Here is a 27099-nt window from a genome sequence, read left to right as displayed (position 1 = left end):
AATCGGCATTGGGTTTAATAAGTAGGAGTACCAATATCTGTGTTCTAGAGATGTTTTTGTTGTTGTTTTATTTGATTTATTATTAATAGATTTTACAATTTGTACTCCTACGAAAATTAAGTGGAGAACTCTTTAGTGAAATTCAGTATCCAAAAGACCAAAATCAACCAACCAAAAAAAAAAAAAAAAGGGAAGTCTCCCCACTGTGATAATGGACTACATAGTAAAGATAGTAGCAGTATGTTTATTGTAACTAAACATTGCCAGGTCGTCCTGCAAAATGACATTATGTACGACTCTAAACAATGAAAGAACATTCTCGTTGCATGTTCTCAGCAGGAATTGGTTCTATGGTGCCCTCATTTGGCCAATGCATACAAACCTGTGGTACTAAAGTCTTCTTTTAATCTGTGATTCCCAGGTGGAATATGAACTTTCTTTATGGGATATTAGTTGACGATATTTTGCCCTTTAAAAAAATGTGCTGTGGGTTTTCTTACATTGTGAACTCTTTGTATACGTGCGATACCAACCTCTGATCATACTTTTGCAAATATGTTTTCTTAAACCTGTGCTTTGTCTTCTCTCTCTCCTGATAGTATCGTTTTCAGAGAAGTTTTTTTTTAAAGTCTGGTTTATGGATTGTTTGTTTTCTAGAATGTGCTTTACAACTGTACCTACTGTTCATCTTCAAATCCAGTGCCATCTAGGACTTCTCAGTTAGCTCCTCGGTACTTGGGGGTTTTCCTGTTCTGTATTTTGATTTAATATTTAAGATGGTGTGAGTTCTATTCTGGTATTCCCTTTTTGCGTACAATGGTCTAGCATCTTTTGTTGAAAGCATATCCCTACTTCATTACGTCTCTTTTGTGTTCTCTAGTGGGTTAGATTTCTGTGGAACAATTCCTACCCTATACATTGTATCACATTGTTCAGTCTTCCCGTCTTTTCACTAACATCACCTTCCCTACACTCTTCTTCACTTTATAATAAGTCTTGATGTAACTTTTCTAAAGTTATCATTCTTGTTCAAAAATGTTACCTAGTCTGTGCTTCTTTGCCTGTTCATATCAACTATAAATTTTCATTAATAGTCATAAAATAACTCCCCAGAGTTTTGACTGGAATTTTAATTAATTTATAGATATAGGTGGAAAGAATTGAGTTTTTAATTACAATAGTGAAACTTTCTAGCCATAAATGTGGAATATTACTGTATTAGTTTAGACGGTTTTTCTTTTATCAGAATTTTATATTTTTCTTCTTAGAGAAATAATACACACTTAGATGTAGTTATAACTATTGCATCTAGAGATACGTAATTCTTTACTGCATTTTAACTTATTATTGGGGAGGGTGCACATGTGCTAAGATATGCATGTAGGGGTCAAAGGACAGTGTGTGAGAGTCAGTTCTTTTCATACCATGTGGGGCCCTAGGATCAAACACAGTTCATCCGGTTCGGTGAAGGGCACCTTTATTTCCTAAACCATTTTTTCCAGCTCATCATTTTCAGGATATTAATGACATTTTTAAATTTTCAATTACTGCTTGGTTATTGCTTATAAAAAGATGTACTTAAAAATAACCCTTTGTTCCTCAGCTCTGATTGTCCCCTTGTTTTCGAGGATGGTTTTATTTGACACTGTCTGACTAGGATTTGTTGCTGTTGCTGTTGTTGGTTCATTAAGATGCTTTATATGACAAGTGTGTCAGCTGCAAGCAGTGACACCTTTGTTTGAGCCGCCTACCCACTGGTGATCAGTGCAATTTTGAAAATAAGGCAAAAGAAGTCATACAGGCCTTCACTCCCATCTAAATAGCAAGTTGTCCATTGTGTTGGCAAGTTTCCTTTTACTCTAACTTGTTGTGGTTTGTGCGATTGGTTTATTGTTTGTTTGTTTGTTTGTTTGTTTCGTTTTGTTTTTCGTACTCCATAGATATAATGTCAAATGCTTTTTCTGCATCTACTAGTGTGATCATATAATTTTCTTTCCTTAGGTTGTATATATGATATATTATATTAATTAATTTTTAAATGTCAAACCAAGTGAATAGGAAAAAAACACAGTGTTCATGTAGTATAATTTTTTTCTACTAACGTAAGATTTAATTTGATGATCTTTCCAGGGATTCTTACACTTACAGTAATGACAGTTATGTATTGAAAGCTATATTGCTATACAGTATTCACCTCTTATTATATTGGCATTAGGATAATGCTGAGATCACTCAAGATTAAATCAGAAAGTATCGCCCCATTTTTATCTTTAGAAAATGTTATAATGTATTTCAAATTTTGTTTCTTAAATGTTTAGAAGAACTTAGTGGTGAACCCCATGTGGGCCTGGCATTTTCTGATCTGGAGGTCATTAGTTATTAATTCAATATCTTTGATAAATATAGGTCTGTTGAAAGATCCTGTTCCTTCTGTGGGGAGTTTCAGCACACTGTGTCTTTTGATGAGGTAACTAGTTGAAGCAAGTTAGCAAGATGGTGAGAACGTGTTCGTTCATATGGGACATTTACTAATACTTGCAGTGACGCAGGATCTGCAAAGATCTGTCTGTTTTGATTTGAGGTATTTCTGTCTACTTTCTGTTTTCATTACTTCAGCCAAATATTGTTCTATTTTCTTGATCTTTTAAAGGTGCTAAAATAGAGATCTTTGTGTTACACATAGATACATGCACACATACACATGTGTATACACACAGATGTGCCCATGAATATACACATACATACACATGCCCACTCATGTACTAACATGTAATACAGTCATACATGCATACATATATGCATGTACATGCAAATGTATGCACAGACATGCTCATGCCCACACACATGCACACATGCACATTTATTTATACACACACATGTGGGATAAATTTTAGCACTTTCTTTATGAGGCAGTTATCTACTGACAACAGAGTTCCTTGATTTTTATCGGAGAGAGTATTTTCATTTCTTTCACGTTTGAAGGACAATTTCACTATTTGTGGACTGAGGTCAGTGGACTGTTTTCTTTAAATACTTTATGAATTTCACTGCACTGTCTTGTTTCACGGTTCTAGTAGATTCAATGCCTGTTTTGTCCTATCATAGATGTTTCATCCCCCAGAATTTTTTGGTAACTTTTCTGTAGTGTGCTGAGGTGCAGTTTTTGCCCTTTGTTCCGCTCAGTGTCCTCTGGCTTCCCCAAACATCTTTACTGACTCTGCTTTTATGTCTGTCATTAGTTTGGAAAACATATTCCTCATTATTTCTTCATGTCTGTTCATAATCTATTTTGTTGACATTCCTATCATGAATAGTTTGTATCTTTTGTTTTTCATGGACCTTGGATAGTCTGGGATTTTTAAGATGCATTGCTGTGTTTCCTGGTTGTTTTTCTAGAAGGTTCTGAGATTGTCCCCCCCCCCCCCTAGTTCATACCAAATCTTTCAGCCAGCCTGTCCAAGGCACTCTTATTTTCAGGGTGATTCAGATGTGTGAGCCTAACCCCAGCGCTTATTTTGTTTCACCAAAATGTTTATACTTTCTTTAAGTGTGCATCATAATCTTCTTGCTAAGCAGCCATGAGTGGCAGCTGCTGAGGCATATGTAGTGAGACAGGCACTATATACGCCCATGATGACGAGGTGGCAAGCTGTAGCGTGAGGATATATCTTCTGTAGGTCTCATTCTCAAGGCCAGCCTGGGCCTCAGAACTACGACTTTCATGAGAGCCTGCCCTGACTTTAGGCAGGAAAGGATGGCAACAGCGGGCTGCTTTTGTGCAGATGGCTATCTCCCTCCTCTCAAGTAGAAGGCTAGATGAACTGGCGTTATCCTTGCCTTGAGCTAGGCAAACTTTGATAAAATTCCAATCATTTATGAGTTGGTAAATTAGTTTTTCTTGTGGGCATTTTGGATTTCCTTAGAGAGGAAATCTCCTGAGCTGTACCACTCCAGCTTCACCGCTCACACAGAATTTCATTGGCATTTATATCAGCAGATACACCACCATCAACTTCCGCCCAGGCTTCTTTCCTTCCTCACAGATGTGTACTTAATGTCAGACTAGACTTCTCAGCTCACACACGTCATAGACATTTAAGGAATCCAAACTTAGAAATAAAATAGACTTTTACGCTGTGTTTTTTAGTATTTGTCCTGCATATTACAAGGAGCAATTTTATTTATAATAATGTAATTTGGAATAATTGATTTGAGTGTCTTTCAGATATTCACTTCAAAAAAGGTCAAACTTCGAAGGTTTTGTGAGTTTTTCTTGATCTGTGTTTTTCTGTGCCTCTATTTATGCTCCCATAACTTCCGTCTTCCTGTGCACATTTATACCTGATAGATTTGGGGACTATGTTTACTTTCTGCCTTCTTCATACTCTGTGCAGTCAGAGTCACCTTCAAATGTGACTAGTTATCTTCTTTTGTACGGTAGCATCCTCATGGCTTTAAATCTATAAACCCAGTTTCCTTGAATCTAAAGTAAGTTACTCAAACTATTTCTCTGTGAAGTTTGATGACTAGACTTCCTCAGGCACAGTTTCTAGACATTGACGTTTATTCTAAGTTACTTCAGCATGATTTCCTACACCTGGGCAGAATTGTCCACGAGGAGTATGTGGACTTCTAAACCGTCTGCAGTTTCATTGGGGCATCCCAGTGTCCTCAGGACATCTCATGGACCTGCCTCGTTTAAACTTCTCACGCCATTACAGGCAGTTGAGGAGGGCAGGAACTCCGTACTGAGTGTTTGACAGATGCTCTCAGGAGAGGGGGTTTTTAAAATTTATTTTATTATTTACTACTTATTTTTTGCCATGGAATGGACAAAAATTTAGTAAAGATGACTGTCTAATGTGGCCTTGCAGGGAGGTACTAGACATATTGAATAGTTGCGGTTTTCTGTTAAGCCATCTTCTTCCACAGCATGATTTTTTTTTAGGCTGCTGGTTTTCAAACCTAAAACGGAACTTTGGACAGAGACAGAGGGAGATGGGAACTTTATTACTCTGTTTATCACATCCAGTCACTTTCAGGAATTCTTCTTCGATTGCTCCAACTCCTCCGTTAATTCTTAAGCCCTGCTTTTCTAAGAAGCAATTTGCCGTTTTGATGGAGGAAGTGATTTCTCGAGGCTCCTGCTTTATCATCGTTTGGTCACATCCATCACTCTGTGTTGATGTATTTAAACACAGATACTCATTTCCAGTGGTAAGACCTGGGGAGATGATCCTACAAAGTTTCCTTTGCAAGCAAATAAAATCCACTGCCAAAAGACACAGACTTTTGCAACAAGAACATGGCTTTGAAAACTCTGGCTCAAACAAGCATCAAGGCAGCAAAGGTTTCTGGGGATTTGGGAGAGATGTTTTAGGGAATAAGTACAAATCTTCTTTGCTAAAAGGGAGACAGGAGAGCGAATTTTCAATACACACTAGCTCATATCCTATAATATAATGCTTCCATATGTCTCTATTTTGTCACCTCCCAAATGCACAAATACATTAAAAGATAAAAAGCGAATATTCCATTTCTCCGTGGGAATGAACCAACTGTCCAAGGAGAACAGTTTGTTCTTTTCAAAGACATCTCTCTCGGCTGAACTAGAAAACTTAGCAGTTGCTGCCGAACACAACAAAAATAGACCCCGATGCTTGGTAACTGGTTGCATTGTCCGCATAGATTGGTAAATCACATCCTATTTGGCTTCTAGAGAGGATCCAAATTCCTCGATTACTTTCTTGAAAGATTTATTCTTCCTTTGTGGTGTGAGGAAGTATGAATAAGAAACATCATGAGAGATACCCTGGGAGGAAATGTTTCCCTACATCTTTATGATGACCAATGATGTTTTTCCCAAACAGCAACTGTGCACTGTGTCTCTGATGCTCCGCTTTCCCTTGAAATGCTATAAATCCTTTGCCTTTTACATTGTGTCTCTAAACCGTGTGCTTCAGGAGAGCTGCAGATCCATCCATAAAACTGCTGCTGAAATTACAAGACTAGATTGGAGAAATTTTTCTCCTTGAATTTTTATGTCCTAGGCTATGAATTGAGTTGCTGTGTAGGAATCCTATTTCAGGAGACAGGGAGTCTGTGGAAAATGTGAAAGCAAAGCTCAGAGGGGGTTTATCCTGTTATTCCATAATCTCTGCCCTCCTCTCACATTGCACGAGGTTAATACGATGATGCAGCAGGTGCCATTTTGAATGTGTGTGGGTGGGTGTATGTGCGTGTGTATGTGTGTGTCTGTGTGTCTGTGTGTGTGTCTGTGTGTGTGTCTGTGTGTGTATGTATGTGCATCTGTTTGTCTGTGTGTGTGTCTGTGTGTGTCTGTGTGTGTCTGTGTATGTCTGTGTGTGTGTCTGCATGTGTATGTCTGTGTGTGTCTGTGTGTCTGTGTGTCTGTGTGTATGTGTGTGTCTCTGTGTGTGTGTATGTGAGTATGTGTCTGTGTGTCTCTGCATGTGTATGTATGTCTCTGTGTGTGTATGTGTGTGTGTCTGTGTGTGTCTGTGTGTGTGTGTGTCTCTGTGTGCGTTTGTGTATGTGTCTGTGTGTATATGTGTGTGTCTGTGTGTGTATGTGTCTGTGTGTGTGTATGTCTGTGTGTGTGTGTATGATATATTGATCCACATTTGACATTTGTGTTGAGAGGCAGAATAACCTGCCCGAAGTCATGCACTTAGTATGTGGTTTTTATTTAAATCTTCACTAACTCTGTTGAAGAGAAATGAATTACATGATAATTTAAACATTTCTAATAGGTGCATTAAAGTATTATGTAGTACTGAATTTAAAAAATCACCCCAAAATTTAGCAGCTTCAGACAAAACCATCTCACATGCTTTCTTGAGAACATGACTTTATTTTTTAGAAAAATATTAGCTAACTATTGACTAAAACTGACCTAATAAAAGTGCTTCTAAATAACATTGGTTTTGGCAAAATGATAAAAAATATTGAATATGTGACTTTTGCCTGGGTTTTGAAATGCCTAATTCATTACCAGTTGTTAAAGTGAAATTTCCCATTGTTTTATTTGGAGACTGATATATTGAATTCGTGGAATAATTATAATCTTACATTCCTTGGGGCTGTGTTGTGGGATATTCAGCAGAGAAGACTGCTCAGACATGGGTTTAAGCCAATAGAAAGTCTTTATTAGCCGGATGGTAACTACGGATCATGCTTGAGATCCCAGTGCAGCCTGAGCCTTTCTCAGGGTGATCTTTTAAGCACAAAAAGACATGTTCTTGGTTGACATACTTCAGGTAACAAGAACAGTTAGCCAGGAGCAGAACTAAAGAAGCCAAAAGCCAAGGTTAGTATGTTGTGAGGCGTTCCCAGAACTTTGATGAAATAGACCATTATTCTAGTTTTGGCAGGCGGTGCTGTATACTTACTGAGATTTGCAACCTGAATAAAGTCAGTTATGCTAAGGTTTGGGGCCCTGGAACAGGGTTCTGACTAGGTGTTTTTGGTTTTGTTTTGTCAATTCGATACACAGTCAAGTCCTCTGAGAGGAGGTGAGAAAATACTTCTGTAGGGTAGGCTGGAAAGAAAAAGTGTGGGTGCTTTCTTGATTAATGACTGATGTGGGGGGGAGGGCAAGCTAACTGGAAGGGCAGTGCCAGCTGGAGGCAAGTGTGTCTGTGTAATAGAAAAAGCAGGCTTAGGAAGCCATAGAAAGGAAACCAGTGTTCCTCGAGGATCTCTGCCTCAGTTCCTGCCTCCAGGTTCCTGCTTTGAGTTCCTTCTCTGACTCCCTGACCAGAGTGTGACCTGAGAGTTGTAAGCTGAAACAAACCCCTTCCATTGCTCCTAAGCTGCTCTTGGTCATGGTGCTTGTTACAGTAGCAGGCGCCTAGGACAAGCAGCGATCCCTTATGGTTCACCCTCCCACCGCAGTGCCTATCTCTCCCGCAGCTTATAATCACGGGCGCTTCTTTGTCTAAAGATGATTTCCTAAAACAATCTGATAAAACACTATACACAATGTGTAAAATATACCTTTCCGATAGGTAGTATCCTGATCTTTTTGTTTTTGAAGAAAGCTTGTTAAAAGAAGCAAAACAACAGGAAGGCTTTGCTCTTCTCGCCTGGCTGTGAGGATGAAAGGGGAGTTCAGATTGGCTCTGTACAGAACTCTGTCTCACGGAAGAACTTGCTTCCAAAGAAGCAGGGACTCGTTTTTCGCATTTTTCTGGGTCAGTTTCTCATAAGCCATGTCGTTCCCACTGTGCTCACTTAAGCAAATTAAACTCAGCTGTGACTGTTAGACACAATATTTTCCTGGCAGGAAAAGGGATCCCTGCACATCTATGAACAAGCCAAAGAAAGGTGGCCTTTTATAGTGATTTATAGCTTTAATTTCAGGGTCAACTGTCTTGAGCATTTAAAACATAATCAAATTATTTTTCTACGTTTCCAGCCATCACGTACATATATCACCTGAAACACAAAAAGATTTTAAAATTCTAAGTTAAAATAATATCATACGGGGGAAGGCTGGGCTGGGTGGGGAAACAAAAAAAAGAAAGAAAAAGAAAATAATACCTTACTTTTCACCTATGTGTTCGTTATTATTTTAGTATTAGACCAGTGCTTTTATCACAAAACAATCATTTTTGAAAACGGGCAACTCTACAACTACCGCTGTTCTATATTTCATGTCTCCCTCTAAGTTCTATTTTATTGCTCCACGTCCATCTTTCCTGTATGTGTAATTCTCCCAATGATGTGGTCTTTACAGCACCATCATGAAAAGGCTATCACGAGGGCACTGAAGTCGTCCTTGAAAACTATGAATACTGGTCTTCAGTTTTTTTTTTTAACTCTTAACAGAATAGTAGTATATAGCATGTTATTTATACTCAATGTAATTTAGAGGCTGCTTTTAACACTCTTCATAATATCTAGCTGTAAAAGTAGTGCAAATTCTTTCTTCTGCTTCTTTTAATAAGAGTCATTGGAACACAAGCTGGTCTTCATATCCTCCTCGACCCCACAAACCAGTGCCCACCACGACTGACAGTCCCACCAGAGCAGTACAAGAGTGGCAGTCAAGGGACCTACACTCTCGGGTCATTGTCAAAGTTCATAGCTCCCATTCAATTACTGTTGGCGTTGTATTTTCTATGGGTTTTGATAAATGTATAATAGCATATATTCACCATTATGGTATCATATGAAATAGTTTCGCTGCCTTGAGAGTCCTCTACCACACGTTACCCTCTCTGCTCCTTTTACCGACTCTGTAGTCTTGCCTTTTCTAAACATCCCGTGACTGGAGTTATGCAGTTTGCAGATTTCCTTCTGTCATTCCCTCAATAAGGTTTTCCCATAGTTTTTCCACAGATTATCGAGTCATCTCTTTTTTATTGGGCCTTATATTTACTTGTCTGTCTGTGAACTGTCTATTCCTCCCACTGAAAAAAAAAAACTCTTGATTTCTCCAAGTTTTAATAATTGTAAGGAAGTACAATTATAGACATTGGCAAACACATTTTTATGCCTTGAAGTTGAAAGTGTATCAATTTCTCCTAATTTTACATGTAATATATGCATCATATAGAAAATTAGAAAATATGTGAAAATGGAGGAAAAGTAATAAAAACACCCTGTAATTTTGATGCTAGAGATATTTTATATCATCTGTGTGTCATGTATCTTTTCATATTATTTTCTACATATAATGAGTATCCACCCACAAGTAGTCACATGAATTAACACAACAGACTAAGGTTCATTTCTGTGTACTTGCCTGGGTCAGTAAATATTCTTCAACACACCATTTTTTATTTCTGTATTTCTCACAGCATACCCCATGCTTATTAACTCTATCTTGATAATGGGCATTGACGCATTTTCTATTATGATCTATCTTTTATTTTTTTATTTATTTTTTTTCCGGAGCTGAGGACCGAACCCACGGCCTTGCACCTTGGGCTTGCTAGGCAAGCGCTCTACCACTGAGCCAAATCCCCAACCCCATGATCTACCTTTTAAACAAATACTTTATTTTTACTTCTGATGTTTAACAACTTCATGGACTTGAAATTGTTGGGTCAACAGTAAAAATGTTTTCAAAGATTTTTGTTTGTCTTAAGGCAGGGTTCTACTATGTAGTTCAGGCTAGTTTTGAACTTATAGTCTTTTGGCCTCCACCTTCTTAGCATTGAATCCCTCTCCCTCTCTCTCTCCCTCTTCTTCCCCCTACTCCTCTTCCCCTCCCCTTTCCCTCTTCCCCTCTGTGCTTTGTGATGCTGAGGATCAAATCTAGGTCCTTGGGTCTCCTAGGTTATTACCCTACTATTAGCCATATCCCCAGACTTCAATACCTTTTTTGCTATATATTTCTAAATCATATTTTGTAGTGTCTTTGCCAATCTGCATTACGACTAGGGACATGTGAGGGACTAACCCAGCTGTTTTTTTGAAGACTGAAGTTAAATTGTCTTCTCCTTATATTTTTGAATTAATAGCTTCATCAGAACATGATTTAATATAACAAATTTTACTTGTAATATAACAAATTTAATGCAATTCAATAACCATTGGTAGTCTTGTCTCATAAAATAAACATAGCTCATATATTATAGCAGTAATTATGGTAATATTAGTTTTTGAGAAAATACCTGCAAAGCTCATTTGAAACAAAAAGATCAAAAATATTAAATGTTTTTCACAATGTAATGCTGAAGAATTATTTTTCTACCTATGTTAGTACCCAATATATAGTCATTAACTGTATTATGTATTATGGAAACATAGCATTACTTTGGGGGTGAAGAATTAAGAGTCTTTCTATCTACAAATAGAATGTCTTACCATTAATAATTACAAACAATTTAGAAAAAGTATATCAAGTTGAATCATCAAACCTCCATTACATAACAAAAAAAGAAAAAGAAAGAAAGAAATGAAAATAACACTTAGATAAGACTAAGTATTTTAAACAGCTTTCAGGTTACAAATTATAAGGTTTATTATACCTAAAATATAAAACAGAAATCAATAAAGCTTTCTTTTGGCACAGATCTGTAGTCTTAGCTATACAGATATCTGAGGCAGGGAGATCATCAAAGTCAAGATATTCCTGGGCATCGAGAGAACTCAAGTCTCGCCTGACATCTTAGCTAGATACTTTCTCAAAATTCAAATACGGGAAAACAGGGCCAAGGGTGTGAACTAAATCAGTGGTGAAGCAGATGGCTGTGTGCAGCTCCAGGTTCAATTTCTACAGACACACAAACACACTATCAACAATAAGACAAGTTTCGTGGGAAATTAACTGAGGAGTGAATGGTGGAGAGAAATAATTCAAATGGTCTTTACTCGTATAGAATCAAGTTTGTACTCACTGGTGTAAATTAACACTTAGAAATTAAATTCAACAATAGATTGCGTAGCTCTTCTGAGAATATTTGATAAACTTCAAGATGTACTTGTCAATAAACCACCAAGTATTCACTTTGCGTATGCGCAGAGTTTGTGATTTAGGACTGGGCTATGCTTATAGCTCTGTCATAGTCTGGCCTTCCTGGAGTGGTAGTCTCCAGAAGAAAGGTCCTTCTGTATATACTAGACTAAATTCTAAAGTGATACTTATTTCAGAATTTTTATTAGAACTTAAAAGCCCAGATGCACATATTGTAAGTAATAGCAAATATTATACCATGTTATTCGGCCATTAGAAGTTTTATGCGTGGAAAAATTTTAAAGCGTTTGGTTTAATCATGGTTTGAGAGAAAAACCTGTGCAAGTGCATTACATAGGAGCGTTTCGGTGTTTTGAAAAATCTTTCCGTCTGTACATAAAGATTCAAAGTGTATGTCAAAAAACAAAGAGGCTCAGATCTTCCTTCCTAGTGAAGATATGAATGGTTTTATTTTGAATTAACTAAAGTTCTATAGTAATATATCTGCACAGTGAATACGAAACACATTTGCTGCCTTTCTACAAGACAAAAAAAAAAAAAAAAAGATCTGAGCGAAGTTGTGGCTAAGTTCTTGAACTCATCGGTTTCGTCATCCCCTGGGTTGGAAACTCACTGTCCACCTTGATACATGTCACAGCAGGTTTGCGGCAGTTGCCTGCTCTTATCATGATTAAAATTACATAGGCACCTTTATTAATTCAGCTCAGCTCCAAAAGACCCTTATAATACTTAGTTTCAACTGTCATTCTTATTTTTGGCTTTCTGAAGTAATTGATCCTTTATTCTTAGTTTTGATGATGTAGCTTTGTTATTTTCTATCCTCTGTATTTGTAAGTGAATTTTTTTTCAAGATAAATTTTCTCCATGTAGCCCTGGAAGGAAACACACTCTGAGATCAGAGATCCACTTGCCTCTGCCTCCGTAGTGCTGAGATTAACAGCACGCATCACCACCACCAGGCTGTAAGTGAAATGTTTCCTGGGAATTTGAAGAGGGCTGTTAAACTGTCAATAACCTTATTAGTTATGAGTCATAGGCAGAAAGCATAGAAAAAGCCCAGGTTGTTTACCTTCCTTGTGTAAAGTCCTTTCCTTCTGATTTATTGATTTATATATTTATTATTTCTAAAGTTGAAATTAGCTTCCAGCTTTCATACCTTCAATATATGAAACAATGTAAACTGGCTACACATTAATAGAGAACACACACACACACACACACACACACACACACACACACACCTGTCACATATGAAGCCAGCTGCTGCAGCACTATAAAAAACATAAACACAAATGTTTGATCTAAGACCCTGACAGTTGACTACAGAGTGTCACTTTTCCTCAGTTATATTCCAGTGTAGAGACAGTAGAAATACCAGTAGACTTGCGTCTTTCTGATTTCAGTATTTAAAATACATATCCTGCACTGGTCATTTGTATACAGTAAGCTCACTTCATCCAAAGTGAACAAAAATTGCTACCCAGGGTGGAGGGTGGGAGGCAAGAAAACAGGGCAAGCATCTTCCAGTGAGCGAGGCAGATGCACATAGTCTCTGAAGACCTTCAAAGCCCAACACTCCCAGGGGAAAGAGTGGAGAACAGGCAGGCAGGAATAGGTTGAAGCTTTAGCTGAAAGCAGGGTGATGAAGAACTAGTAGATTGGGAAGCAATGTGTCCACAGAAAGACTAGCCGTGACCTGGACCCAGTTGTTTCATAGGTGGCCAGAAGAGAATTTTTCAGAGGCTAGGAAATGGGTTTCCAGATAAGCCCCACGGGCAACATGGGCTGCAAAAGCTTGAAAGTATCATGTTCTGGTGGGAATTTCAAATCCATGTTGACTGGACCCGAAGGGCTATGCTAGGAGCAGAAGATTTCTTTTTGTAAGGGGGTGAATTTAGGTAGGGTGAGGACATCCAGTTTTCTTTATGTTGCAAATCAAATGATTTACATCATAATCTGTAAGGTCTATTTCAAATTTATGCTTATCTCAAAAATTATATCTGTCTACATTCGAGTCGAGTGTAAACTGATTTTAATTGATTTTGCATAACTATGGATAGCAGATTTAAAAAAGAAGAAAGAAAAGCCACCGACTACATGGCAAGAATCAGCAAATACATCAAACAAAGCAGCATGTTCCCCAGAAACGCTGTGGCATATGTTGACAGTTACAAAAGAAAGGCTGCTGTTTTCACCCTTCACACCAGAATAATTTTTTCAATATTTACCTCCCATGTGTAGAGAGGGAAACATATGGGGCTTTACATAATCATAAGCACAAACAGGTGGCTACTTAGGTACATTTAATTTGCAGGCAACATCATTACGAACAACACAACCAGCCGCACATGGCTCCCAAAAATCTTGCCACGAACATTCCATTAGCAAATTAAGATCATTAAGACAGAGGGAGGAGTACTCCCCCCCCCCAACCCGCTAATGACTTCAACTACCTTTCAGAGTCCTGAATGAAATGTGTTTTTGAAAACACCTTGGCATTTTGTGGCATCTCTTGTTAAGGGCAACTTGGGTGACTGTGTATAATGTATACCTTATGAATAGCTGCAAGTCGTGCTTCTGAATTAAATGTGCTTACATCTTCACACTCTCTACAACTCCTATTTTTGAACAGAAAATTATGGCAGGTGCATTTTCAGCCTTTATCAAAGCATAGGTTCAGATTCCGGAAAGCAACTTGGAAATGCTTCTCCAAAGGTGGGCCATCTCACTGTGTCACCTGACACTTCATTTTCAAACACTGTGGTAAAAATCTGTGGAAATTATCATTGCTGGAAAATTTGCTCAGTCTATGCTAGGGACTGAGTGGAAGGTTCTGTTTCATCTACCAGAGCCAGCGTGGAATATTTAATGTCCTTTGGTTGGCACTGAACTTGTAGCGATGTTACAAGATCTGACCTTACAATCAACTTTCAATGCTTTTGAACCCCAGAGTGAAAACAAAACAAAACAAAACAACAACAACAAAAAAAAACCCAAAAAAACCAAGAGAACTAGTAACCACTATTTCTTTATATACTGTCTAAACATGCTACCTGTTTGAGTTTAAATACTATAATTCTATACAAGGTAGATGAAATCATCTCTCCTACTTTTTAGAAGAGAACAATGTGTCTTCCAGGGTTTATGTCCCCACATATAGTGAAGAAAGCGCTGGGCTAGAGCTGAACCCCAGTTTTCAGAACTAGCAATCCCTATTTGAAACCACCTTGCTCTTATCATCCATGCACTTTGGGTTCTAATGCCCAAAGTTCATCAATCTATGGCATTTTGAAGACCCTCCAACAAAACTTAGTGTGATATTCTGAGGAATGGATGTTCTGTGAAAATTCTGTCCAGCCCTGAAGTCTCCAAGTGTCTTTCCATGACACAAGAGACAGGCCCACATGGGTTGAGAAGACTCTAGGAGTTGTGATCTCACTAAGAGTTTCTGAATCCAGGTTTGTTACTCACTCCTGTCTTACCACTAGGGAAGAGAATGTTGACATAGACAAGTCTATGTGGCACATTTATTACAACACCCTTAGTTATGGGTGTCGGGTTATATTATCTGAACTGACATCATGAATTGAATTGTTGGCTAAACACCTCACAGCTATTGCACAATGGTCTTCCAAGGAGTTTAAAGGCCTCTGACAAAGAGGTATTGTTGGTAGTGTCCATTTACCTCATACAACAGTTGGATCAAAACGAATTGAAAGGTTTTCTTATCTCTACTTCTGGGTGAAGAAAACTATTTAAAACTTTATATAGCCATTGCAGACCATCTCATGTCACATTACAATTCATGGACACAGGATTTCTACAGCTTGGCTTAATCTTACTGACTTACTCAGTTGAAATTCCGTGTAGCACTTCTAGGTCATGAACCTGGACTTGTTCTTCCTTCCTTATTGGGTTCTTTTTGAGACTTTCTGCAGCTGGTCTTAGTCAAGAGGATGGGAAGCGATCATGAAGAATTTCCTATAAAAAATTGTAAGACTCCATCATGGGCTCATGGTGTTCCATTATTGTCCTTTCTTTGACTAGGAAATCTGGGGAAGACTCATGTGTTATTATCACTGTGTGCTCACACATTTACTCAAGGGCTTCAGGCTTTCTCTCTTATAGGCCATTTCATGTACATGGTTATAACCTGAGCTTGACCATAGATCCATGTGCTATGTCTATGAAAACACCATATTTGTGGAGTCTTTATAAGAATTTTCATAAGGAATCACAGATCTACTACAAAATGTCTTGGGGATGCAACAAGTTGATTAAAAAAAAGCAACAAGAAATGTGTGAAGTGAGAGGTCTTACAGACTAATACTGAATAATAAGGATGTTTAGAAATTTGATTGCAAGTCAAACCATATTTACAGATATCCAAGGGAGCCTCTGCTTTATTGATGGTAAGACAATGTTCACAGAAATCTAAAACTGGACAGTATCTCCAAGCCAGCTCCTTCATATGCATCAGTCCTTTAAAAAATTTAACATACACCTCCAGAGGCATTAAACTCTTTGGAAGGACATTCTACAACAAACTTGAGATACTTAGCCAACAATCAATTCAATTTATAATATCAATTCAGATAATATAACTTTCATATACTCATATACATATATGAAATATATATTCTAAAAGAATTCTTTTAGAAAAATTTTATCTGCTTCTGTTTGTATATATTAGATTTACTTGTATCTCAAAGGTAAATGTTCCTTCATATTAATAGTATATAAAATTCATATTTGTTACTTGGGAATATTAAGGAAGTTTCAGCCACTTGTGTCATTCTAACTTATTATGTGGCTGAAGGAAAACTTAGATGTGAGTAGAAATGTCAACTCTGCCTCCCTGCTTGGCTTTGTTCCCATGTATTTGTGTTGGTATTATTTTCAGTACATGGTTCTATTTAATGAGGATTACAGTGTTTGGTATCTATAATCATATGTTTAAAAAATCTGCTTAAATATGGCTGGTGGCCTACAGCACACTGAATTACATAAACTTAATTGGTCAGTACTGGTATTTCATCTTGCTTTACACATCACTACACTTGAGGCAGAATACCTCCTGGTACCAGGTATTGGCTCCAGACTGGTTTTCAGAGTGGTTGTACCAGCTTGCAACCCCACCAACAATGGAGGAGTGTTCCTACTTCTCTACATCCTCTCTAGCATCTGCTGTCACCTGAGTTTTTGATCTTAGCCATTCTGACTAGTATGAGGAGGTATCTGAGTGTTGTTTTGATTTGCATTTCCCTGATGACTAAGGATGTTGAACATTTCTTTAAGTGCTTCTCAGCCATTTGGTATTCCTCAGTTGAAAATTCTTTGTTTACCTCTGTGCCCCATTTTTAATAGGGTTATTTGATTCTCTGGAGTCTAACTTCTTAAGTTCTTTGTATATATTGGATAATAACCCTTTATTGGATCTAGGATTGGTAAAGATCTTCTCACAATCTATTGGTTGCCATTTTGTCCTAATGACCAATGTCCTTTGCCTTACAGAGGCTTTGCAACTTTGTGAGGTCCCATTTGTCTACTGTTGCTCTTTCTTTCTTTCTTTCTTTCTTTCTTTCTTTCTTTCTTTCTTTCTCTCTCTCTCTCTCTCTTTCTTTCTTTATTTTTTACATTTTCTTTTTTTTTATTAACATGAGTATTTGTTATTTACATTTCGAGTGCTATTCCCTTTCCTGGTTTACAGGACAACATCCCCCTAGCCTCTCCGCCTCCCCTTCTTTATGGGTGTTCCCCTCCCCATCCTCCCCCCATTGCCGCCCTCCCCCCAACAATCACATTCACTGGGGGTTCAGTCTTAGCAGGACCAAGGGCTTCCCCTTCCACTGGTGATCTTACTAGGATATTCATTGCTACCTATGAGGTCAGAGTCCAGGGTCAGTCCATGTATAGTCTTTAGGTAGTGGCTTAGTCCCTGGAAGCTCTGGTTGCTTGGCATTGTTGTACATATGGGGTCTCGAGCCACTTCAAGCTCTTCCAGTTCTTTCTCTGATTCCTTCAACGGGGGTCCTATTCTCAGTTCAGTGCTTTGCTGCTGGCATTCGCCTCTGTATTTGCTGTATTCTGGCTGTGTCTCTCAGGAGCGATCTACATCCGGCTCCTGTTGGTCTGCACTTCTTTGCTTCATCCATCTTGTCTAATTGGGTGGCTGTATATGTATGGGCCACATGTGGGGCAGGCTCTGAATGGGTGTTCCTTCAGTCTCTGTTTTAATCTTTGCCTCTCTATTCCCTGCCAAGGGTATTCTTGTTCCCCTTTTAAAGAAAGAGTGAAGCATTCACATTTTGATCATCCGTCTTGAGTTTCATTTGTTCTAGGCGTCTAGGGTAATTCAAGCATTTGGGCTAATAGCCACTTATCAATGAGTGCATACCATGTATGTCTTTCTGTGATTGGGTTACCTCACTCAGGATGATATTTTCCAGTTCCAACCATTTGCCTACGAATTTCATAAAGTCATTGTTTTTGATAGCTGAGTAATATTCCATTGTGTAGATGTACCACATTTTCTGTATCCATTCCTCTGTTGAAGGGCATCTGGGTTCTTTCCATTTTCTGGCTATTATAAATAAGGCTGCGATGAACATAGTGGAGCATGTGTCTTTTTTATATGTTGGGGCATCTTTTGGGTATATGCCCAAGAGAGGTATAGCTGGATCCTCAGGCAGTTCAATGTCCAATTTTCTGAGGAACCTCCAGACTGATTTCCAGAATGGTTGTACCAGTCTGCAATCCCACCAACAATGGAGGAGTGTTCCTCTTTCTCCACATCCTCGCCAGCATCTGCTGTCACCTGAGTTTTTGATCTTAGCCATTCTCACTGGTGTGAGGTGAAATCTCAGGATTGTTTTGATTTGCATTTCCCTTATGACTAAAGATGTTGAACATTTCTTTAGGTGTTTCTCAGCCATTCGGCATTCCTCAGCTGTGAATTCTTTGTTTAGCTCTGAACCCCATTTTTCAATAGGGTTATTTGTCTCCCTGCGGTCTAACTTCTTGAGTTCTTTGTATATTTTGGATATAAGGCCTCTATCTGTTGTAGGATTGGTAAAGATCTTTTCCCAATATGTTGGTTGCCGTTTTGTCCTAACCACAGTGTCCTTTGCCTTACAGAAGCTTTGCAGTTTTATGAGATCCCATTTGTCGATTCTTGATCTTAGAGCATAAGCCATTGGTGTTTTGTTCAGGAAATTTTTTCCAGTGCCCATGTGTTCCAGATGCTGCCCTGTTTTTTCTTCTATTAGTTTGAGTGTATCTGGTTTGATGTGGAGGTCCTTGATCCACTTGGACTTAAGCTTTGTACAGGGTGATAAGCATGGATCGACCTGCATTCTTCTACATGCTGACCTCCAGTTGAACCAGCACCATTTGCTGAAAATGCTATCTTTTTTCCATTGGATGGTTTGGCTCCTTTGTCAAAAATTAAGTGACCATAGGTGTGTGGGTTCATTTCTGGGTCTTCAATTCTATTCCATTGGTCTATCTGTCTGTCTCTGTACCAATACCATGCAGTTTTTATCACTATTGCTCTGTAATACTGCTTGAGTTCAGGGATAGTGATTCCCCCTGAAGTCCTTTTATTGTTGAGGATAGTTTTAGCTATCCTGGGTTTTTTGTTATTCCAGATGAATTTGCAAATTGTTCTGTCTAACTCTTTGAAGAATTGGATTGGTATTTTGATGGGGATTGCATTGAATCTGTAGATCGCTTTTGGTAAAATGGCCATTTTTACCATATTAATCCTGCCAATCCATGAGCATGGGAGATCTTTCCATTTTCTGAGGTCTTCTTCAATTTCTTTCTTCAGAGTCTTGAAGTTCTTATTGTACAGATCTTTTACTTGCTCGGTTAAAGTCACACTGAGGTACTTTATATTATTTGGGACTATTATGAAGGGTGTCGTTTCCCTAATTTCTTTCTCGGCTTGTTTCTCTTTTGTGTAGAGGAAGGCTACTGATTTATTTGAGTTAATTTTATACCCAGCCTCTTTGCTGAAGTTGTTTATCAGCTTTAGTAGTTCTCTGGTGGAACTTTTGGGATCACTTAAATATACTATCATATCATCTGCAAATAGTGATATTTTGACTTCTTCTTTTCCAATCTTTATCCCCTCGACCTCCTTTGTTGTCTGATTGCTCTGGCTAGAACTTCAAGAACTATACTGAATAAGTAGGGAGAAAGTGGGCAGCCTTGTCTAGTCCCTGATTTTAGTGGGATTGCTTCAAGTTTCTCTCCATTTAGTTTAATGTTAGCAACTGGTTTGCTGTATATGGCTTTTACTATGTTTAGGTATGGGACTTGAATTCCTATTCTTTCCAGGACTTTTATCATGAAGGGGTGTTGAATTTTGTCAAATGCTTTCTGGGCATCTAATGAAATGATCATGTGGTTTTTTTTTCCCTTGAGTTTGTTTATATAGTGAATCACATTGATGGATTTTTGTATAATGAACCATCCTTGCCTCCCTGGGATGAAGCCGACTTGGTCATGGTGAATGATCATTTAGATGTGTTCTTGGATTTGGTTTGTGAGAATTTTATTGAGTATTTTTGCGTTGATATTCATAAGGGAAATTGGTCTGAAGTTCTCTTTCTTTGTTGTGTCTTTCTGTGGTTTAGGTATAAGAGTAATTGTGGCTTCGTAGAAGGTATTCGGTAGTGATCCATCTGTTTCAATTTTGTGGAATAGTTTGGATAATATTGGTATGAGGTCTTCTATGAAGGTTTGATAGAATTCTGCACTAAACCCGTCTGGACCTGGGCTCTTTTTTGTTGGGAGACCTTTAATGACTGCTTCTATTTCCTTAGGAGTTATGGGGTTGTTTAACTGGTTTATCTGTTCCTGATTTAACTTCGGTATCTGTCTAGGAAATTGTCCATTTCCTGCAGATTTTCAAGTTTTGTTGAATATAGGCTTTTATAGTAAGATCTGATGATTTTTGAATTTCCTCTGAATCTGTAGTTATGTCTCCCTTTTCATTTCTGATTTTGTTAATTTGGACACACTCTCTGTGTCCTCTCATTAGTCTGGCTAAGGGTTTATCTATCTGGCTCATCTATCTGGCTAAGGGTTTATCATAGTCTCTGGCGAAAAGTCTGGTGTGATTCTGATAGGTCTGCCTTTATATGTTGCTTGACCTTTATCCCTTACTGCTTTTAATATTCTTTCTTTATTTTGTGCATTTGGTGTTTTGACTATTATGTGACAGGAGGAGTTTCTTTTCTGGTCCAATCTGTTTGGAGTTCTGTAAGCTTTTTGTATGCTTATGGGTATCTCTTTTTTTAGGTTAGGGAAATTTTCTTCTATGATTTTGTTGAAGATATTTACTGGTCCTTTGAGCTGGGAGTCTTCACTCTCTTCTATACCTATTATCCTTAGGTTTGATCTTCTCATTGAGTCCTGGATTTCCTGTATGTTTTGGACCAGTAGCTTTTTCTGCTTTACATTATCTTTTACAGTTGAGTCGATGATTTCTATGGAATCTTCTGCTCCTGAGATTCTCTCTTCTATCTCTTGTATTCTGTTGGTGAAGCTTGTATCTATGGCTCCTTGTCTCTTCTTTTGGTTTTCTATATCCAGGGTTGTTTCCATGTGTTCTTTCTTGATTGCTTCTATTTCCATTTTTAATTTCTTTAAAACTGTTTGATTGTGGTTTCCTGTAATTCTTTCAGGGATTTTTGTGATTCCTTTCTGTAGGCTTCTACTTGTTTATTAATGTTTTCCTGTGTTTCTCTAAGGGAGTTCTTCACGTCTTTCTTGAAGTCCTCCAGCATCATGATCAAATATGATTTTGAAACTAGATCTTGCTTTTCTGGTGTGTTTGGATATTCAGTGTTTGCTTTGGTGGGAGAATTGGGCTCTGATGATGCCATGTAGTCTTGGTTTCTGTTGCTTGAATTCCTGCGTTTGCCTCTCGCCATCAGATTATCTCTAGTGTTACTTTGTTCTGCTATTTCTGACAGTGGCTAGACTGTCCTATAAGCCTGTGTGTCAGGGGTACTGTAGACCTGTTTTCCTGTTTTCTTTCAGCCAGTTATGGGGACAGAGTGTTCTGCTTTCGGGTGTGTAGTTTTTCCTATCTACAGGTCTTCAGCTGTTCCTGTGGGCTTGTGTCCTGAGTTCACCAGGCAGGTTGCTTGGAGCAGGAAGGTTTGTCGTACCTGTGGTCCCGAGGCCCAAGTTTGCTTGTGGGGTGCTGCTTACGAGCTCTCCGCGGGGGCAGCAACCAGGAAGATCTGCGCTGCCCTTTCCGGGAGCTTCCGTGCACCAGGATTCCAGATGGCGTTTGGTGTTTTCCTCTGGAATCAGTAATGTGGGCAGAGTGCAGTCTCTTCTGGTTTCCCAGGCGTGTCCGCCTCTCTGAAGGTTTAGCTCTCCCTCCCATGGGATTTGGGTGCAGAGAACTGTTTATCTGGTCGGTCCCTTCAGGTTCCGGTGGTGTCTCAGATGCAGCGGATTTTCTGCTCCTGTGCCATTATCCAAGGGAACCCAGAGGCCTTATACAGTTTCCTCTTGGGCCAGGGATGTGGGCAGGGGTGGGCAGTGTTGGTGGTCTTTTCCGCTCTGCAGTCTCAGGAGTGCTCACCTGTCCAGGCGGTGAGGTCTCTCTCCCACGGGGTTTGGGAGCAGCGAGCTGCTTTGGGCAGGGATCCGCGGGTTTCGTACTGTTGGTCTTAGAGCATAAGTCATTGGTGTTTTGTTCAGGAAATTTTCCCCAGTGCCTATGTGTTCGAGGATCTTTCACACTTTCTCTTCTTTCTGGTTCTATGTGGAGGTCCTTGATCCACTTGGACTTGAGCTTTATACAAGGTGATAAGAATGGATTAATTTGTGTTCCTCTAAAAACCACATGATCATCTCATTAATGCTGACATTTGACAAAATTCAACACCCCTTCATGATAAAAGTTTTGAAAAGATGAGGAATTCCAGGCCCATACCACACAGTAAAAATATACAATGAACCAGTCGCCAACTTCAAACTAAAAGGAGAGAAACTTGGAGCAATCCCACTAAAATCAGTAACTACACTAGGCTGCCCACTCTCTCCCTACCTATTCAATATAGCCCTTGAAGACCTACCCAAAGCAATTAGACAACAAAAGGAGGTCAAAGGGATACAAATTGGAAGGAAGAAGTCAAAATATCACTATTTGCTCATTTTTCTTGTAATCTTCATGTATAGCAAGTGGTAGATTAACAGAGATCAATGTATAGAGGTTTTAAGTACAGAAGTTTAGGTTTTCATTTCAGTGGCAGAGTACTTGCTTATTAATACAAGGCACTGATACCTTTTCAAAATTTTCTTTCTAAGTATCATGTGAATTCCTTTTTACTTTGTTGATCAAACATAGACTTACACTTAAAGAAAACTTCTCAAAAGAATTAAAAAATTAATTATCAATACACATAAAAAATAACCATAAGCTGACTAAACTGTTATATAGATACATTTAATTAGGATATATTTATTGAGTAAACCACTGAATTATTTATCTAGTCTATATTATGTAAGCTTTGTAAATATGCTATCTTTTTAGGACATGCTAGTATATAATATACTCATTAAGCCATTTTTATATGAGAAAACAAATAATTTTTGTTTTTATTTTCTGCAGAGTATATTAAAATATATTTTAAAAATACATTTATGAATCTGATACAAAGAACACATGCCTACAAATGGGAAAGTAATTGAAAGAAAGAGGTTGCATTGTTTAATCAAGGAACTAAAATCTATGACTTAAATACTAAATATTCAAGGATATTGAGAAAATTAAGAATGTGAAATTGATAAGATTTAATTATTATTATTAATTGTGAATGTGAAATTGGTAAGTTATGAAGTAAAAATACTGAAATTTCAGTAGAAAAAAATTAGAGAAGCTGATCTACTACAGAATTTCAGCACTCAAATCTCAGGGAACATCATTGGAGATGGAGTTGGAAGATTATAACAGCCAAATAATCAAGACAACTATAAAACTGTGTCTCCTAGAAGTGACAGAACAGCCTAACCAATATCTTTTCAATATGTACCTAACAAGAACTGGAGAAGCACAATATCAATAGACATTGCTATCATAGTAGGGGGAAATATCAAGAGGTCCCACCCCTAGACAGAGATCTATAGGCAACCAAGAGATATAGAGAGCAAGAGAAATAGTCCTTCTCAGGAATGAGCCCTTTAATTGGTTATCCGATGTCAACTGGTCAGTGCTGAAATCATTCTAAAGAGATTGAGAAGATCGTATTTATAATTACACATGCACACATGCATGCACACACACACACACGCACACACACATACACAGACACACACACACGCACCTCTACCTCATATGCTTATACCTGCACAAAAATCAGTCAATCAATAATTTAAGCTGCTACAGTTCCATAAAGCTTTGGAAGGAGCATTGATCTTCTACTACTAATACTAGGATACATACATTATGTTAGGATTTAATAATGTGTGTTTCCCTCCAATGGTTCTATAAGAAAAGGAAAATGGGAAATTAGACATGTCAAATTCCCCTTTGGAGAGTCATAGGGCTTCAAGTGAAGCCAAGAACTCTGACATTAATTAGAACAATGCAATTATTGTTCATTATGGTAAAGTATCCACAACATGAAATATATTTTAAAGCATAAAGTTCAGCTACATTTAATACATTCATCCTCTAGTTGCAGCTGTACAGCTTTTCAATCAAAATCTGACCAAATCCATTTACTTCTGGGAAATGTATTCCATTCTTTAATTCAGCGTGTCTCCAGGAGACTACCTTCATGGAAAAATTAATCAAGTCTTCTCTTTTTAAAAATTAGAAAAATGTCAAGAGTATAAATTCCTTTCTCAAAAACTCACATTGGTAGTCAGGACAGCACACATTGTCACCAGATTTCCTATTTCTAAGGACAGCATATTTGGTTTTTCAAGAAGCTTCCTCTTGTTTCCATTTCTGTTCCTGTTCAGATTATTTAATAATTTACAAGTATATTCTGACATTGTTCCTGGAAGAGTTTAAGATTCAAATAAGCATATCAGGATAAGGATATAGCACAGGCAATAAAATGGTTGCATAGCAACCATGAGGCCCTGAGTTCTACCCCAAGGATTAGGTAAGACAGTTGGGCATGATGGGGTGCACCCTTAATCCCAGTTTCTGGGAAGCAGATGGGAATTCTTGGTACTTACTGGATAGAAAGTCTCACCTAATTAGTGAGCTGTAGGCCAAAAAGAGAAATTGTTGTAAAGAGCAGGGTTTTTTAACATGACACAGAGACAGTCCTTTGACCTCCACGCACATGTACTTGCACACTCATGTTTGCACACTCATGTCTACACACATGTGCATAAAATAAGTTCTTAATATTTAGAAGCTATACTATGCTTATGATATGGATCTATTATTTTGATTTTCTTATGAGAATTTTCACTGTAATAATGCTAATGCATACAATTCTCTCTTAGGTCTCTTTAAGGTCATGGCTGATAAAACTCCATACCTGACAATGGAAGAAATCACAAGAACCATTAATATTGGACCCAGTAGACTAGGTCATCCTTGCTTTTATCACCTGAAGGATATAAAACTAGAGAATTTCACTATTAAGCAGGGTGAGCCAATCCGCTTCAACTCGGTTGAAGAGATTAATGGAGAAACACTGGTGAATTGTGGTGTGGTAAGGAATCAACAGAGCCACTCATTTACTTTGCCATTGTCACAAGAAGGAGAATTTTATGAGTGTGAAGATGAGCATATCTATACCCTAAAAGAAATCATTGAATGGAAGATTCCCAAAAACAGAACTCGAACAGTAAAACTTACAGATTTCTCAAATAAGTGGGACTCAACTAATCCATTCCCAGAAGACTTTTATGGTACATTGACTCTCAAGCCTGTTTATGAAATCCAAGGTGTACTGAAATGTAAGTATCTACTGAGGATGATATCCTATGTGAGTATGCATTGTGGGGTTTGGGCTAGAGAAGCTTTTAGAACCTGAAGAATGGAACTCTGTCCTTATTGCTCATTAGGTCTCTTAGACTTAGGTTCTCCATCTGTATATCTAACCACAGACAGTACTGCCTTTAAGAGAAAATCATGAAGTGAGTATGCAGATATATTATAAACCATTTAATGCTCTGTCGAAGCATAAGATGCAAAACTATCAGATACAGGTAGGCTAAAATGCTCATTCTTTTATTACTGGTCATTAAGAGTTAATATTTAGAACAAGGTCAGAAAGTTTTCTTTACAGAATCTTGTATTCTTATTCATGACAACTTTTGTTTCAAAATTTTACCCACTTGTGACTGGTCACAATTTCTTTTAAAATAGATTCTCTGACTTAATAAACATGAAATGTTAAAGTAATTTTCACATTGGTGTATTTCAATGTGCAATCTATGCTGATATTATCTCATATTTTAAAATATCTGCAGAGACCATTATTATTCAAAATATTTCAAACTTGCTAAATCTTAATGGGAAAACAGTAGAGTACATAATTCTGAACCTGGTTCCAGCCAAGCATGATAGCATGCCCAATACTCTAGCTTCTCTGGAGGTTGAGACAGGAGGATGGCAAGTTCAGGCCTGCCTCGGTGACACAGACAGTTCAAGGCCAGTCTGAGCAACTTAGCAAGACTTTGTCTCAAAACAAAAATAGAAAGGAGCAGAAAATACAGCTAAAGAGTAGGACAGTTGCTTAATATGGGTGAAGTTCAAGGTTCAGTAACTTTCTAAATGAAACATTTGAATGAACTGTGTTTACCCTCTTGGGGTTGTTATGAAAATGAATTAAGACAGTACTAACTAACTTAAAAACCACCAAGCAGAACCATGATATATTGTCCAAAGCTACCTCCTTAAGTGTCTCAAAATTGATTTATCTCTGCCCTCATTGCCCTTATATACTTACAAAAAGGAAGTATCTAAATCTTTTGGTAGGTTTTGGGATTGTGTGTTGAATGCTACCATGCTAAAAAGTTTAATTAAGATTTGATCAATTTGTCCCGAACTAAAAGAATAGAAAGAGTTTTCATGGTTTGATTTTATAAAATGTTGACACCGCAGCATATTTTACAACTTACAGTAGTGTTTGGTTTGCTGCCCCAAAGCACACAATTGTGATAGATGATCGAGTTTTTCTTGCTGTTCATGAAGAATAGTATTTTATTATCTTCAAATCATCTGATTTTTCTAAAATTATCATTTTCTATCTGTAATATACTTACAAATGAGAACAAACCCAGAACCTAAACATGTGGAGAGAGACATGAGAGATTTTAATGAATTTGGATTAAGAATTGTTGAGCGTTTGGTTGACGAATTAGACGTAGTCAAACCATGCAAAATTAAAGGACACCATTAAAGACCGACCTCAAAGGCAACTTGTGGTAAAGTGAGTAAGCAAGTAAGTGGAAATTCATTACAGCTATATGAATAAGAGCAGACAGAGATAAACATGAAAATACACAGGGCATGTGTGTGTTCATTGGGGAGTGAAGGTAACCATTCACAGAAGGTCATAAAGACTATCTAAAGAGGTAAACTTGAAATTTGTCTTAATCGGAAAAGACAGTTAAGCTGTAAGATGTAGAATATGTGAGCATAGTAATTC

The 27099-nt window shown here is 37.9% G+C and overlaps 1 protein-coding gene across 1 annotated transcript in view; it reads left to right on the top strand.

The window, feature by feature from the left end:
• Positions 1 to 27099, top strand: part of Themis (thymocyte selection associated) — a 250686-nt gene that overhangs the window by 62023 nt on the left and 161564 nt on the right. The window contains 1 exon segment of the mRNA NM_001432406.1: positions 24944 to 25402. Within this exon segment, the coding sequence (NP_001419335.1) occupies positions 24944 to 25402 (459 nt within the window).

Source organism: Rattus norvegicus, chromosome 1, assembly GCF_021556685.1.
Source record: "Rattus norvegicus strain SHRSP/BbbUtx chromosome 1, alternate assembly SHRSP_T2T, whole genome shotgun sequence".
Classification (NCBI taxonomy): Eukaryota; Metazoa; Chordata; class Mammalia; order Rodentia; family Muridae; genus Rattus; species Rattus norvegicus.
Note: the sequence above shows the minus strand (reverse complement) of the source record. Positions and strands in the feature narration are given on the sequence as shown.